This window comes from Puntigrus tetrazona, chromosome 19 (assembly GCF_018831695.1).
Source record: "Puntigrus tetrazona isolate hp1 chromosome 19, ASM1883169v1, whole genome shotgun sequence".
In the NCBI taxonomy this organism is placed as follows: Eukaryota; Metazoa; Chordata; class Actinopteri; order Cypriniformes; family Cyprinidae; genus Puntigrus; species Puntigrus tetrazona.
In genome coordinates this window covers 18,021,578-18,039,329 of record NC_056717.1, presented here as the reverse complement: position 1 = coordinate 18,039,329, position 17,752 = coordinate 18,021,578, and the positions used below count along the sequence as shown (strand labels likewise).

The following is a 17,752-nucleotide window of genomic DNA, read 5'->3' as shown; positions in this document are numbered from 1 at the left end:
ACGGAAATGGTCACTGTGTATTTCCGTCATCAGTTACACTCAAGCTGTTTCTGGTAGCCGTCGACTTTCGTAGCAGGGAAGCCGATGGCTGCCAGCAGCTATTTGGTTAACGTTCTTCAAAATATCTTATTTTGGGTTCGACGGGAGAAAGAAACTCTTACTGATTGGAACAACTTGAGGTCGTACGAAATGTTACATCCTAAAAGTGATGTCAGTGCGTGTCCTTGTCCAGTAGGTGGCAGTAGGTTAATGTTTGTGCTGTCGTGTGTTGTTGCAGCTACGCCAATCCATCACCACGGACACAGCTGTTTAAAACTGCGGGTGTTTGTCTGCTGTTCTACAGGTGAGCAACATCACACACACACACACACACAATAACAAAAAGCACGCAAACCACAAGTGAAGGTCATGATGATGGGTTTAATGTGTGTTTGTGTGTGAGCAAACTATTTTCAGAACTTAATGCTTGAACACGTTCTGTGGCCTCTTTGATCACAGCCATGTGCGGAGAGCTCCTCTCATCCCCCTGCTCTCTCTTTCAGTTTGTCTTGTCACTCTTTGCTCTCTCTTTCTTTGATTTCATAACTCATTCATCTCTTCAACACAAGTTTATTTACAGTAATCACTGATTAATGTAACATTGTGTGTTTTTGTAAATGCTTTGTGTGTGCATGCCGTACGTAATTGTCATTTCGAGGCTGAATGAGTGATGTGCATAAAGATGTGAAATGTGATTTTAATTTAACTTTAATTTAACTTTAAGGCAGTAGATGTATGTATTTTTTATTAAACAAAGCATGCTATAACATTGCAGGTTTTTTATTATTGTTATAAATGCACTGCAAATTAATTTATTGTTTTGTTGTTTAATACAAGGACATCATTCATTTTTAAAGTATTGGTCACCCAAAAATGAAGACTGACTACAGTAGTTGCTTATTTGCATGCATATTGCATATAGCATATTGGCTTCTATAAAGCATATATTCTGCATGACCATATTCTACACCCCTAATTTGTCCTAAACCTAACTACGGCAAGGCAAAAAACTTTATCAAAACCGGTAAATTTAGCATAACATTAATGGCTTACTAAAGGATCCTTTGTAGGGAACGGGAGCCATCAGAATGATAGTCCAAACGGTAAAAACATCACAATAATCCCCACAATTCCAGTCGAGCAATTAATTATCTGGTGAGGTGTAAGTCTGCTTGCTTGCAATAAACAATTCCATCATTAAGTCTTATTAATGTTAAACAGATGCTTCTGGCTGTAATTCGTAAAAACAGTTCCTCCAGTGGAAAAAAAAGACAATCCCCCGTTGCTCTCAAACCATCAAAAATCCACTGGAAAATTAGTTTAGAATTGATTTGGGTGAATTATTGTAATGTTTTTATCAGCTGTTTGGACTCTTGCACCCCTTCACTGCAGAGGATCCATTGGTGAGCAACTGATATAATGCTACATTTATCCAAGTCTGTCCTGATAAAGAAAAATGTATATCTCAGATGGTTTGAGGTTGAATAAACGTTAAGAACATTTTCATTTAGGGGTGAAAAACGCCTTTGGGGCCACTGTCTATAATCACATCATGTGTTTTCCCTCCTCCAGTCTCTAATGCAGATGACGACTCAAACCAGAGTCCACCTGACTACACTGTCAGACCCAAACTGCACGACATTGGTAAGTAAACACGCAAACACACAAGGCCTGCACGCACATTGGCTTTTAGTATTTAACACAATTGTTCAATTGCTCTCAGAAATATGATCGTTTTAATCTGCCTCGTGAGCGTCTGAAATTCCTCATAAAAGCCAGGATGACCATTAGGCCAGATATCGTCCTGTGACCAGGGGATGACCAGCAACAAATGAATGCATTTATTCATTCTCTCTATTTTTGCTTTCTCGTTCTCGCTCAATTGTTCTTTTTATTCTGAGAAATCGAGCTTTAAATGTGCAGCATTATGAAATGTATGTCCAGCAAATACCCAGAAACCCAAGTTCACATTAGGTTCACATGAAGGATCATCCGGACACTCTGCAGGATGCACAGCTTGGCTCAATGCCCATATGCCCTTGCTAAAACACATAACAAAACAAATAGCTGGCACTTTACACCGCCCTAGGCATCCAGAAGCACTCTAGCGGTAGGTCTCTGTGTGTGTGTGTGTGTGTGTGTGTGTGTGTGTGTGTGTGTGTGTGTGTGTGTGTGTGTGTGTGCACAAACCGTTAAAATGGAAACTGATTCTTGTATCCATTTATGAAACACATAAACCACATGAACAAACGACCCTCTCTTTGTACACAGACCTTCCTGCTTCCAAATCTGTCAACATCCTGTTAGCTTTTCCAAACTGTGTATAATAAAAAACGCATTGCTGACAGGTCAACCACCCTATTGTACGAAAAAAAATGGTATGTGTAGCAGACTTGAAAAGTAAGTTTGACTTTGTTTTCCGTCTACAGCTCCACAATACCATCATTGTGCTGACGCTGCATTAAAACATCTTTTCTACTTTCTGTGTTCGTAGCGCGCATTATATAGCATGTTCCAGTCAGGGATTATCCTAGATGAAACCGATATGATATGATAGGGTTACGGATGTCAAAAAAAAAGATTTCCAAAGTTTAACACAGCCTTAGAGACCTAGGAGACCTGATGTTTCTTATTTCAGCTTGCCAAGTCACAGGGAGACAAGTTCTGCGCTAGCTTCAGCCAAAAAGGTTAAACGGCAAAATGTTAGAGTTTCTGGTTACGCTCGATAGTCTTAATAGTCCATTTTAGACATTCTACTAACTGTAAAGTAACTTTGTAACTGCATGTCAACAAATTCTCATTAATTTTCAACTACATGTCTGCTAACTGTCAGAGCAGACTGATAAGCTGGTCTTTACATTGGTTAAAATCATTGCCGGGCGACACGGACAGACGCCAAATGGCGCTGACACGTACTTGCAAACTTTCTGATAGTCAGTATTGTTGTGAGTTGTGGACACATTAAAATAAAGTGTTAGAAGATATTTAGAACATTCTAGTAATGCACTACTGACTTCTAATTGGCATGTAGTTGCAAAGTTGCTTACTGTTAGTATTATGTCTAAAGCGCACTATAAAAAGAAAGTTTTTGGCTTTTTCTTCTTTCTATCTATAATTTGGCGAGTGGTCGTGTGATCCTACGGCTTCTTTTTCTCAGGTGTGTTCTAAATTTCTGAAAATGTTTTGGTTTCTGTTTTGTTTAGTTTTATTGACATGCTCTCTATAGTCCTCATACATTATATGAGCATTTATTTGCATTGCTTTGATCTTTCTCCGTATATCCTTCTCCTTCTTGCACTTTCCTTGGTCATTTGCGTAAAATGTCTGCGTGCTATTTTTTAAATAGCTTTTCGATCATTACCTTCAGCAAATATGATAACAATAGCAAAACAAAAGGCAAAACCCAGACATTTTAGGCAATTTAGAGATCCTTGGAGAAAAAAAAGATACCCAGTGATTGGAGTCACTGCATCATGGTTCCAGGACTGATTTTACTCTATTTTTTCACCTTGTTGTCCATTGTTGTGACCCCAATTAATTACGGTCTGACACTGGTAAATTATGCTTTTGCTATTTTATTGATATAATAGAACATTTTCCTATATAGCTCATGCCAAATTATTGATTCTGCATATTGATGTGCAGTCAGAAGTTTCTTATTTTTGTGAAAATCTTTTGTGAAAATGTGGATGGACACAAATGTGCTTTATTTTATTTAGTGACAGTTTTCTCAAATGTGTAAAACATGCTGGTTTAATTTATGTAGCAATATTACCATTTTTCACATGACATTCATAAACATAAAAAATACTGCTGGTTTTGCGGAATAAAACCGGCTGCTATGGATGCCAGAATAATTCAGTAAAATATACAGTAAAAATGTAAACCGTTTTACAGAAAATTTAAACTAGTCAATTCATCAGCCATTTTCTGCTGAATTAACATAACCAGTCCTATCCCAAACAGAAGGCTTAAAATGCCATATATATAATTAAAAAAAAGATTCACAGCTAGCTCAGTTTCGTTTGCTTTTGCACTTGAAACAATTGCGGTTCAGTGTTGTATCAGCGCTTGTCGTCCAACGCTAAATCTGTGTCCTTAAGCGAAACTAGCTGAGGTGTAAGACTGGATTTGTTTGACAGGAATGTTGCTCCAGGCCCTCCGAAAGATCTCGATCCAGGAACACATCCTGCTTTGTCACACACAGAGCAGAACCAGTCCAGTTGGATTTTTACCTGCGAGCATCAGCAATAACAAATTGCAGACATTTCCATGATGTGTTGACTCGGCTCGGCTGATAAGTCCATTGAGCCGTGTGTCTGTGTTCACCGACGTCTGTTATCACAGCAGACTGTTTAACCTCTAACTGCCCGAGCGTCCTTTATCAACATCCAGCGTGGCTGCTGCAGATAAGAAATGTCACACGTTCTTTGTTTATTTCTGTCCGATATCCTTCCCAGTCTTCCCTCTACAATTATATCTCCTGTTTTAATAGATAAGATTTTTCTCTCGCTATCTCTCCTCCTTGCTGCTGCTTTTATTTCCTCCTTTCTCTGTCTCTCTCTCTTTCTAAGTGATTATTTTCATCATCAATAACGCTTGTAGAATGTTATAGAGCTTTGGGGCCAGTAATAATACAGAAAATGAATGGATGAGTTTTATCTTCCTTATATTTGGAGAAGGCTGTGGGGAAACCATTACAGTTGCTGTAGGTAATGACATTACTCAAAGAGAAATCATTATTTCCCCTGCTCCCTTTTGTCGTTTGCTGATGTTTAGTAGGTGATAATTTAGCGTCTATGTCAACGCCTAACTTTAAGATACAACTTTCTTTCATGGTTGCTGTTGCTTCATGGTAAATGCTTGTGTTCTTGACACTGAGGCATGGTGCTCATGTGAGGTATGCAGGTTTGATTCCAGCCTAGAGTGATGTCCCAATCACATTCTTATTCTCTCACTCATTTTTCAATAATTTTCTACCTTTCTCCTGAACACCCTGCTGATAAGATTAGCCTAACACGATGCAAATAGAAATAACTGCCATTGCTCATTGAGATTCTTTATATAGACATCTGTATGATGTCACTCAGGATCCACTCAGATTTTGTAACATTATAAATGTCTTTAGTGTTTCAATCAGTTTAATGAAACTTTGCTGCATTTAAAGTATTGACGTCTTTAAAAAGGTATATATTTTGTAATGTTTTGGCCCTGTTTACCATAGTTTTAAAACAGGGTTCCTCGTCTACATTGAAGCTTGCTTCGTTTCAGAAACAATCTCCATCTACACTACACTACCAAATACACACGTCACATGATCATTCATGCGAGTACAGCCATAGATATGTGTTGGTAGATTCTAATTTAAATGGGAGATGCATCTACGTGCTTAGAGCTGTCGATTGAGGCATCTACCGATACATATCTATCGCTAAGACAATGAGCATGATGTTATTGTTTACATGGTCGCCAAGGATACACAAAGAGAATGTGGGCAGCCACGCCATCATTTTCAATAGTCTCAAAGCATGTCCCGAATCTCATACTTTTGCTCTATTTTATGATGTTTTAGCTTTGGTTTTAGTCCATTCACACTCAAACGCAACCCCTTGAGTTTTCAAAGGTCTCCTTTTTCGAGGGTAGAATTTGCCAGATCAGTGTAAATGATAGGTGTAACCGTAGCAAAAAGTTATGGCTTTTGAAACAAAAAATGCACTAGTGTAAACGGGGTCTGAGGCAACTTATTAAAGCAATAAACCTCAAGAAGCCATGGTTTACTGTGAACAGCTGAGGGCCGCTGTTATTCTTGACGTGAAGCTGAGTGCCTAACAATGATTTTCTTATTGCTTTTATAAAACTATTGTTCCATATATATAGTAAGGTTTCACAAAATAATACAGAGCTAACAAAGTGTGATGACATTAATAAAAGCATTATTCTACTGCCAACCCCAACTCAACCAATTAGATTCAAGGACTGGAACTATCTATTTTAATAAGTAGTTTATAGACTTTTTTATCAGAATAAAATTGGTTTTAGATGCTCACTAACTTCTTTCCTTCTTTCCTTTTTTCTTTCTTTGATCTCCCTTTCTCTCTCTCAGACGAGTTTAACCCTGAGATCCCTAAACTGGAGAAGAGCGTTAGCGGCAGCAGTCCATCTGGAGATCGACTGTTAATCACTGTGGCGACGCTTCTCCTCGCTGCTCTCCTCGTGTCCTAGCAACCGTCTCTCCCTCTCTCTGACATTTCTGAGCCAGCAGTCCTGAGCGCTCCGAGAAAAAGATCGCCTTTCGTTCAACCTGTGCGGGAGATTATCCAATCAGAACAGATTAACCACTAGTCGAGCCCTAAGCGTGGGAGCTAATTGTAGATCTACCGCACCGAAATAGTGGCCTTTGTCTCCACAATTTTGGACCTTACTAATAAGGAGGACATGCATCGATTTCAGATTTTGCCTTTGTGATGGAACATCCATTCTTCTCAAACAAAAAACAAAAAAAACGAATCCTGTTAGACAGTGAGGTCTCTACCTCTAGCTACGTCTGTTCTCGTCTTCAATGAACCTATCCAGACTGGGTCAGCTCTTGAGGTGGACATTTTGGGATTGACGTGAGCTCAAATGGATATGATGAGCATCATACTGGCTAGTGCTTTGACCGCTGGATCTCAGCCGAGGGACTCGAGGAGTATTGGAGACCTTTGATCCTGTCTTAACATTTTGTCACAACCCATACCTACGTGACTGCGATATGTGTCAGTCATTGATAGTGCTGCGGCAGAGATCAATAAAACTCATTTGCCAGTCACTAAGTTCAGGTGTTAAGGCTTATGAATCGATCACAGAAAGGCACGGCCGCTGTTTCTGCTAGTTGCCGGGCTTGGAGTCTCGTCTGCGAGCTGTAATGCGAATGCTTTCCATCTAGTTTCCTAGTTCCTGCTGAACTTGGAAACTAGAGGCACATTATCGGTCAGAGACCATCACTTTTGTACATTGTGTGACCTGAAAGTTTGGTCATCAAGCAGCGCACATTACGAAAGAAAACGGACCGAATGAACGGTAGATGATAGATAGACTTATAATTGCTATAGTACGTACATGTCATCATGGGAAGGTACTGGATCGCCACTGATTAGCATAGTGGCCATTTTTGTAAGAGCGTTCAAGTCGTAAACTGCAATTCGCTGTTTTATATCGAAGAATTGCAACGCAGAATTAGTTTTTACCGTACAATACATATTTAACTGCTCTTTGAGTATGTTACTTTATATACTTAATTTATTGAGTTATTTATTGATCATTTGATCCTTTTTTGAAACTTTGTGAGTTTTTGTCTGCTTTCTTGAGGGATCTTTCCTCATCTTTGCTAATGCCAAATTGTTTTTGTTTGTTTTTCTTCGTTTCATGGCCTTTATTTCTGTTCATGTGCCAGCAAATCGAGTCACAACTCATGCAGTAGTTACAAAAAAAAAATCCTCATCCATTGCTCTCAGTTGAAATAGGTGCGTTATCTTCACAAGGAGAGTCATTATTATAGGACAGTGTGAGATTGTTGTAGTCTATATTTGTGGGCGGGGCCGGGAGGGCATTTAGGGAAGGGGTTCTCGAAAGGGGCGGGGCTTCAGTGCAGTAATGGAATGAATGCTCATTCCTCAGACCGCTGCAGACAATGTCAAGAGTGAATGTCTATGTAAATGTGTCTGCGTATGTGTCTTATGAGTGTGCACTTTACAGGGGATCGTATGAAAGCGTGCGCGTTTTGGCATTTTCATATGCATTTAGATACACATTTGTAGGATTTAAATACTCAAGCTTGCGTGAGAGTTTCGGCTGGTGAGAATGGGGCGGGCAAGAAAGAAAGCATTTATCATTGTTGGAAACAACAGTACCAATCGTGTTTACCTTAGAATGATTACAAACATGTAAACGAATCATGAATGACAATTACCAGAATGAAACTTAATAAACCATTCTTATTTTAACAGGCTTGCTGGGGTTTTTTTTGCATTGTTGGGTTGCATTTCTTAATCGCAGTCGGCATGGCATGATTCTTACATGATGTGTTTTGCTAATAAGCATGCGCTGACTTGACTTGTTACTGTTTGTCAATCCTACCCGAGTGACAACTTAGACTGAATCTGACTTGAGTGATGAAAGAAAAAGGTAACACACTGTATATATACACTGTATTCAGAAAGAGCAATTAAGAATTCTGTGAGTTTTTACTTGAAACAAGCAAAATAATCTTGTTTTGAAATAAGAAAAATGTGATAATTTTGCTTATTCCATTGGCAGATTATTTTGCTTGTTCTAAGCAAAAAGTCAATTAATTATGACTTGTTTTTTCTGAAAACAAATAATTTTGCTTGTCTAGAAAACCCTACTTGATTTAAGAATCTTTACGTATTTTGACTGGAAAGAACACAAAAAATATTGTCAAGTATTTCTTGCAGTGTACAATTTATCTATTTCCAAAAAAAAAAAAAAAAAAAACTCTTCTAAAAGAGGAGAAAGTAACAGTGTTTGTTGTTCAAAGTAATTATTTATGATAATTGCTTACTTTTGTTGGTAGCATGGCGGTTACATAAGATGTTTCTTGTGCAAGCTTTTACTTTAATTAGAATTTAGTCCTCACAACTGAGTCTGTTTCTAGAAAGTACATCTGTCTTGTTTTTATCTCTCCATCTGTGTTCTGCACTTTGTCTCTCTCTCTCTGTTATTTTATCTGCTCCGTTTCACACCCAGACATACTCATTCACATTCAGCTAGACCAAACACTCGTCTGTCTCCTCAGGTAAGAAGTTCCTGTTGAGAATCTGACCTCAGAAACTCCTGCACCTAGGTATGTTGCTTCTCTTACGACGCACAAATCAAAACCTTCAAGGTGCCCATCATTAAAGAACACACACATAGTCACAAACACAACATAAAACACTCCACTGACAGTCCTGGGAAGAGGCAGCCGTTCTTCTCGATTTCGGCCTTTCCATCTAAGGAGAGAATGCCTCGGAGCAAAACGTGTTTGTGCACATCTGTCTGTCTTTTAATCTCTTATTTTCGTTATGTTGTTCTGTCTCTTCTGTTAAGTGTTGTTCAGTTCCAAGGACACTCCATATACTGGCGAAGATAATCAAGACTCTCGAGATTCAAGGGTAAGCAAGAATAAATCTCACATCAAACATGCCTGTTTTGATCCAACTCAGTTCCACATAGTAATTGTGCAATTAACAATTCTAACTAATAATATGGTTGCACATTTCATGGAAGCCACTATTGGCAGTGTATTTGTGTGGATGATCCAATTTGTCCATCACAGTTACAGTTATAATGTTGATGAATCCCTGTAAGCATGACTGGACAGAATCTGTGTTATAGCATTACTTGGCGCCGATGTTGAGGGAAAATCACGGTGAAATGTATTAAGCGAGAAGTAAAAGTAACTTCTTACTAGTATGCTAACACACAAGGGTGTTGATTGTTGGATATTTGCAATTAGTGTGGATCTGCCTTAAAGCAACTTGTGTAAAGGAGCTCACAGCTGACTTCCTTCAGGCGACACATATGCTGCTCCTCGACCTCCCAGATTGTGGTGGCATCTCGTGGAGGGCTTTGTCTTGCAGAGTTAGCGGGAATTCATTAAAAAACATCAGAATAAAAAATATATGAAAGGATAAGTTGCAGAGAGAAGGATTTTCACTTACTAAACACTTGACTGGTGTTGTTTTTTAATAATGTAGGTATGATGATTTGTAGAGCACAAAATGATTTTTTTGCAGCATATCCTGACCGATTTCCATCTACATTCCAATGAATGTAAATATGGAAATGTGAAACTATAAAATACACCATTATAAAATATTCCACACAACTCTTTCAAAGTCACGGGATAGCTATTTGTAGGGAATAGATTAAAATTTCAATCGAAATCTATCTGCTGTAGCTGTCGAATCAATATCAGCTGAACACTGAAATATGAAAAACAACAAAAAAACTGTGACGATTCTACAGAATGTTCATTTAACAGCATTTGGTTTTGGAACAACCTGAGGGTCAATAATGATAGAATGAAAAAAAATGAACACATTTTGGTTTACCATTAACTTTCAATAGTGCGTTTCAATACCCTTCAAAACTTCACTCCTGAAATTAAAAGTCTGGTTGTGCAATCAGCAGCCGTGAATGAGCTGATGATCTCAGTCTTTGGCCTGGCATGGGTCCCGGGCACGGAGACCTTCATTAGCCTGTGGTGCACCACCAGAGGGTGTCAGGTTCATCTGTGGCCTCCAACTCCCAATTATCTTGTACCGTTAACAACAATAATACTAATTATGTCTGACATTAAATGGTACAATGTCACCATTGTATCGCTTGCTGCAGACTGTATTACTTGGACAGATGGTGCAACTACCAATGGCCGCTAATAGGGATCCTGTTGTTCATTTAGATATGAAGCAAGGTCCAGTTAGGAGCAGCGGCCCTAATTACACCAAGATGGCTGCCAGATTTTGCCCATATGGACTTTGGCAATGCTTTGTTTGTCAGTTCATGTTAAATGCTAATGACATGGTACCACAATGATTGTTGGCAATACTGTCACTATTGTGCAGTGAGCTAAGATAAAACCATAATGCTAGATGTGCTTTGCCAACCAATTTCAGTCAGACAACATAGAGTTGAACTTTATTGTTGTTCGATTATGAGTTGTTTTTAAAGGCAACCTGTAAGTTGTTTTTGCGGAGCTTAATGCTAACTTGCTAATTCCCTCTATTATTGTCCTATTGTTGTACTCAGACAGAGCTAAGCCTGACTCGGAGTCTTAACTTATAATTTGTGTGGCCTGATTTGTGGTAGTGAGGGGTCATGACAAGTTTCAAAGTGTTCGTATAGCTTGCAAATTGACAAGTGTAGTCACGAAGACGCATTGTGGAATTTGACTTCATCGAAACTGGATTTAGAGTGAACACAGTTTCTGAAAATCCGAGACTAGTTAGTCTTAAGCAGTTCTCTACAAGAATATAAATCACTTACTGAGGCTGTAAGGTGTAAGGCTGTTTGAATGTGGCTGCTGGCATGTTCCTGAGGTGAAGATAAACCCCATTCTGTCTCTCCTAGATCACTCCATCTGAAAGTGTCAGTATTAAATTCCCTCTGGCTGACACTTGGCTCCAAGCTGCAGCTCAGGATCAGGTGTTCCAGCGCTCCTCCCTGCCCCGCTTATTATAAGCTTAAAGATGACACCCCTCCCAGATCAATGCCTGAGAGCGCCACTTGAGGAGCACAATATGAACCACTTCTAGAGTTACAGTATGTGGTCTGATTTGTGGTCTGGTAGAAGTTTTGATCGCATTGTAAATCAAATCATCCTTGAAGCAACAGGTCACCCAAAAAGTTCCAAAAAGCTTCAGTGGAACTTTTCAAAAACTCAGAAAGAGTTTGTTTGATTGATCCTGATTGATAGTTTGTTCTTAATACAAAGTTATCGTAACTTTGGGACACTTTTTTTTTAAATAATATGAGGTAATTTATCATAGGATCATTATTTTTTATGCAGTATATAAATTGTATAAATACAGAATTGTCATATTTCTTCACTTCTGTTGAAATTTGATGGATGGATGGATGGATGGATAGGGTAACTGAAATTATTACCCATGATTCTCAGTAAAAAAAGAAAAGGTTGCTGAATCTAAAATAATGAATGTGTGAAATTTATTGTACATTCATTTACTACTGAATGATTGCTTAGTGGTTTCATATCACTGCTGTTAGTTTGATTGAAAGAAGACAAAGTCATAAATTGGAAGTGGGACGTTTTGTTTAGCAGTCACTTTGGGTTCATATGACATTTTCAGCATCATTAGTGAAGAGATAAACCATCTGTGTGTGTGTGTGTGTCTGGTTGGGTGATTCCCCAGTCTAGCTACACCGTCTGGACTCGTCACAGATACAGATGCAGCCCAAAAGCTTGCCAGATCTCATGATCTGTCTGTCAATTTCTCTCTTTCCCTCCCTCTGTTGCATCCTGATCTGTTTGTCTTCTTTTTCTCATCAACTCTAAATCTTTTTTTATCGCTCCCCTGCTGTTACTTTCATTCTCTCTCTCTCTTATTTCCTCAGAACTTCGCAGAAATGTATTCAGGTCATGAAATTACGCTCAGATGTTTCTTTGTAAAAACAATCCGTTTCGTGTTTTGTTTTTTTTTTTACGGGAAGTGTGTTGATGGGTGATTTGAGGAATGCGCCTAAGTTGCAATTATTTGGAAAGAGTCTTGTAAGTTTTGGCTTTTAAAGAAAATGTCTATGATGGGATTAGAATGTGAATTGTGTCAAAGCAAAGTTATTGTGGTCTCTATGAGCTGCCAGCCCTTAAATTTGGAAATCTGCAAACACAAGTCAAGTCAAATGTCTTTACTTATCATTATACAAATCGTTGGAAGGCAGCTTTATATCATGTCTATAGTGCCTAAATGCTTTAATATAGAGCTGTTTTACAGTAGGTCTTAGTGATATGTATATATAAAGATGGCATAGATGATCCCATGAAATCCGGTCTAGCTATATTGTATTTATTTTATTTATTAAATACCAGTGCTGCAGTATCTCATACAGACATCTGAGTATCGTGTAATTACAGTTAAGATGAAACGGAAATAGTTTCTGTCGTTTTCATCAGATGTGGTTTTAAGTGAGTAAGCAGCATCACAAAGTATTAAAAAGAAAATTGATTGGATGCATTTATGCATTAATCTATTCCCAAATTCTGATGCAAGTTTAACATTATCCAGTTTAACAAGCAATCAATTAAGCAACAACCCAATCATAGATTGATTATGTAATACCCTTGCTATTTGTTATTGTTTACTCTTTTCTTTTTTTTTTTAGATGACCTAAAGTATTAAGTTTTTTTAAAACTGAGCCGCATGTTAAAGATGTGTGCTATTACTTGTCCAAGAAATCTGACTTAATCTGACACTCTGATTTGCTTTGCCAGATGATAAAAGAGACGAAAAACCCTCAAAAGTCTTATGCTGAAGAAGGATCGTATTAGAATACATGTCTTAGCCTGTATCTAACACCGTTCAACGGCCATCGCTCCACCAAAGACCATTATAGTCTCGTACTTCTACTCCGTGCAGCAAAATAGTTTTCTGCTGCTAGTGTCATCATAGAAATGCTCTCTTCACAGTCAGCGCTGATTAATTTATTTCTAGAGTGAACATTTTTGATGATTAAGGTGTTAATGAGATGATAGAGGAGCATTCCGCTCAGCAGGTGATTTCAAGCAGCCCCAATCCACATAAAAACCTGCTGTTATAGGGCTATTGACTAGATTTTTGGATTTCTTTTCTGGTGCAACCTGCTATTTAAACCCTCTTGACAGGCTACAGTGTATGCGTGATAGCAAATATATATATCACACAATACATTGATGTTTAAAGCTGTTTTTGAGAGCGTCTGTCATGAAATTCCTCCCACATTCTCCTGTGGAATAATTCATGCAGAGGAATGCTTTATTAGGATTATATTATTGGGTATCGTAGGGTATTGAAGTTTCCAGCTCGCAGAGTTGACATAGAACTTTTCCATAGGTTAATGTATGACTTTCTGTACAATAATCTATTGAACAAAAGAGTAGAATGTTTTAACACGTCATATTGAACTGGTATGTTATTCCACATTATATATTTCCAGTGTTTGTTTACTGATTAAATTCAGGTCAGTTCTTTTGCCCACAGGGGGCGCCATATCATACACCGTCTCCCACTCAAAAGCCCTCGGCAACCAACGGCTGTTATATAAACCGCTGTCCAAATGCTTATCAACAATGCGTATTACGCAAGAAGCTTAAGAGTACACACCAACTCAACATGCATCAGCTGCTTGTGATATAATTTCCATGTATTTATTTGACTTAGATAGTGGATGACCGCATGACCCACCGCAAAAATCTTCTTTACATTTATGTAAGTTGGTTATGACATATATCTCATACTTGGTAAGCAGCCATAGACGTGAATTGCCAGACACCAAGTGGCATGTAGACCACATTGAAAATCTGGGATACGGAATTCGATTTAATCCTAGAAATAAAGTTTTAGGGATTGAAAAAAAAGAAAACAAAGACACAGCTTTCTGTCAATAAAGCAAAACTGGGACAACTACTGTTATCCTTTTTAAAATAATTTATATTTTTTATTAAAAATAAATAAAAAATCCAAGGTGGTCTCGGATATTGTTTTTATGTATTGCAAAGTTTTTTTTTAAAGTGTGCAAGCAACATTTATTTAATTTTTTTATGTTATTTATTTATTTATTTTGTCTAGGTATTGTTTGAAACTGGTGCCCACAGAATATTACAAAATGTTCCTATACATGGAGTGAACATTTGTTCTGGGGATGAAATCTGTGATTTATATTCATCTATTTTTGCATCTTCACCTTCCCCCACAGCTCAGAGGTGAGAGATGTAGATCCATGAATATTTTAAGTGAAGAACCACCTTATTCTTTGTTTGTTGTTGTTGTCATATTTCAGATGGCTCGTGGGAAGCTTTCTTTCAATCACGATTATGTGACCAGAGTGAAACTGAGAAAGGGATTAAGATGTTTTCTATACTGGAAGGTGAAATATCCCCTATTCAACAGCATGAACTACTTGGCAATTCTTATAAAGCAAGTTAACAAAAGAAAAGAAATGCCAAACCAGAGCCGACTGGCAGGATGGAAACACAAAGGCTTATCATGAAAGTGTCACAGCGCAGTTAAAACTGAATTGAACACACACTCAGAGAATCGTTTTAGGCTAGCAGGTTTGGGCCTGTGTTGCGAGATCAGTCAAAAAGGGTGTTGGATAATAAAGACGTATAACAAAACATCTACAAAGACTGATAACATTGAACGTGTCAGTATGAGATAACCTTACTAAAACTTTCTCTGAATAATGTTTGACTTTCAAACACTTAGTATGTTACTTGGTGGAGTTCGAAAGTCTGAGACCACATTAAAAATCTGCACTCTTTTTCAGACACTGCTGGATGCAGGAGAACGTGATTATCAGGTTTTACATAAAACAGATGTTTATCGGTGGTCCCAGACTTTTGGATGCTGTGCGTTCGTATTTATTTCTTGGAATGTTTGTGCACATCGTTCTCATAAACTAAACAGGTTAAACAGGGGTAATCCAAACTTTATCTGAGGCGGAACTAGCTCGGTTCTGACTAATTTACTTCTCAGTTACTTGGCCACACCACAAGCTACTTCAATTCAAGTCGCAAAGTCCAAAATTGCTGCTGGCCGCTATGAGGTTGAGTCGCTGCTGGCGCGTAGACGGGCCGAAACACATCCCGCAATTAGAGTCTTTGTTTTTGAAAAGCAGCACGGCTGGAGGTGGGGAAAGTGTCAGCATGCATGAGCTGGAGCAGCGTGAAGCTCCTGGTTCCTCAAGGGTTTTTCAGCAAGCGCTAATTTGGGGCTCAGCCAGGCCTCTGTGATTCGCATGGCCCAGCAAGCTGACAAGCATGAGAAACAAAAGAAATGAACTTCTATGATGAGAGACTGAGCTAAATTTACTGCACGAGAAGGCAGAGAGTGCAGAGACGAAACAGTCTATCTTTACAACTTAGTATTAAACTTTGATGTGATTTATGCTGTGAACACTGCACTATCGACAACAATATTCCCTTGAATAGACTAAAAAACTTTGTTGGCATTAAGTGCCTTAGCATGGTTCAAATCATATTTATCTGACCGCCATCACTTTGTACTAGGCTCAGTACTAGGCCCGATACTTTTCATGCTTTACATGTTACCTTTGGTAGATATTATCAGGAGACATAGAGTTAGCTTTCACTGTTATGCTGTTGATACTCAGCTCTATGATACTTAATCAAATTGAGAAACTGACAGAATGCATAGTTGAAAAAATACAGGATGAAGAGTAATTTCTTATTGCTAAATTCTGAAAAAATTGTTATCGGACCCTAGAGACCCACATGTAATAACCTAGAACACTGTCTAACACTTGATGCCGCTCTGTCAATTCTTCTTCATCAGTTAGGAACCTAGTTGTTATGTTTGACAGCAATCTTTCCTTTAAAAGCAAGTGTTTCTAGCGTTTGTGAAACTGCGTCAAAAACATCTAAACTGTGGCCTATGCTCTCAACGTCAAATCCAGAAATGTTAATCATGCATTTACGACCTTGCGGTTAGAGTATCGTAAAGCTTTATTAGGTGGTTTTTCAACACGTTTGATAAACAAGCTACAGCTAGTCCAAAAAAAAGGAAGTATGACCATATTAGCCCTGTTCTGTCAAAAGCTCTTATCACATTATAATCCACCACGTCTATTGCGTTCTCAAAACTCTGGTCATTTTATAATACCTAGAATATCAAAATCTACTGCGAACGGCAGATCCTTTTCCTATTTATCACCTAAACTCTGGAACAATATCCCTAACACTGTTCAGGGGGCAGACACACTCTGTCAGTGTAAATCTAGATTAAAGACCCATCTCTTTAAAGGATTGTTAGATTGCATTAATTAGTTCAGCTGGAACCAGAAACACTCCCCATAATACACAATGTGCAATGATTGATTGATTGATCAAAACAAAAGTCTTTGTTTATAATTTAGCAGAAAATTTGGTTTACTTTGGGTGTGCATGTGTCCTATTTTTCATATGAAAGGTTAGTTTACCCAGAAACCCAGACAATACTCTAATTAGTTATGTATCTTCATGTCACTCCAAACTATAACAAACAAATTAAGATGATTAATGAAACCTGAGAGTTTTCTGTCCATCTATTGAAAGTCCCAATCAAAAACTATGACTATGATTAACTGTAAACTGTAAAAAAGAGAATTTGGTAGAACAGTGACGTCATGAGTTTGTGTATTATGTGGTTATTGTAAAGGTATGTGTGAGTTTATTTTTCATATTGGACCAACTTCTGGCCTGGCAAATAAATAATGCAGCATTTTAGTGGGTTTAAACAAGAATCATTACCTTCTATTCAAAACCTTTAAAAATGCTAAGGAAAAACGTTTCTATTTTATAGTGCAGTATTGTGTTTTTTGTACAAAGAGACTTTATGTGATGAACAGATTTAATTGTATTTATTTTTAAATTATGATTGGCATGCAAACATAGAGCGCATAATATATGCTATGCGCATATGAGCTTGTGCATTTGCGATATTTCAACTGATTGATTCATATGGTTTCATTTTACAACATCTTGATGACCTTAAAGTTTTGCTTACTTTGTTTAAGTAGGTAAAAAAAAAAGCATCTCAGGTTTCATTAAAAACTCTTGTAATTTTAGATTTTCCCAGAAAATGTAAAAAATGTATTTTTTGCAGCACTGTTTACAAAAGCTTCAAATAGGATCTGGTTTCCTTGGGCCCAAAATACACAAGTATACGAGTTTTACAAAACTCTGTGGTTACTAAGCTATATGTTCATTATACAGGCCATAATCTTTGCACTATACATTTTCATTTGGGCCATAAATTAGAGAGAAGCTCTACACCGGTCTGCTAAACGCCTCCGTTTCCTTTACAAAGCGTATATTTGTGAAGAATAAGATGCTAAAAGATTATATCGAAGCCTTATTGCGAAGCCTTGTTTCACAAAAAACCGTAACATTTCTTGCGTAATCACTGAAAATAATCCATCAAAAGGACGTTCTTGCATTGCGCTGCCTCTTGTGAAC

The 17,752-nt window shown here is 37.9% G+C and overlaps 1 protein-coding gene across 1 annotated transcript in view; it reads left to right on the top strand.

Moving 5' to 3' along the window:
* The window catches only part of efna3a (ephrin-A3a), a 70,283-nt gene extending 62,262 nt beyond the window's left edge, over window positions 1–8,021 (top strand). The window contains exons 3-5 of the mRNA XM_043217222.1: window positions 278–343; window positions 1,612–1,683; window positions 6,143–8,021. Of these exons, the coding sequence (XP_043073157.1) occupies window positions 278–343; window positions 1,612–1,683; window positions 6,143–6,261 (257 nt within the window). The 3' untranslated portion in view covers window positions 6,262–8,021. The remainder of the gene's footprint in view (window positions 1–277; window positions 344–1,611; window positions 1,684–6,142) is intronic.
* Window positions 8,022–17,752: the final 9,731 nt, after the last annotated feature.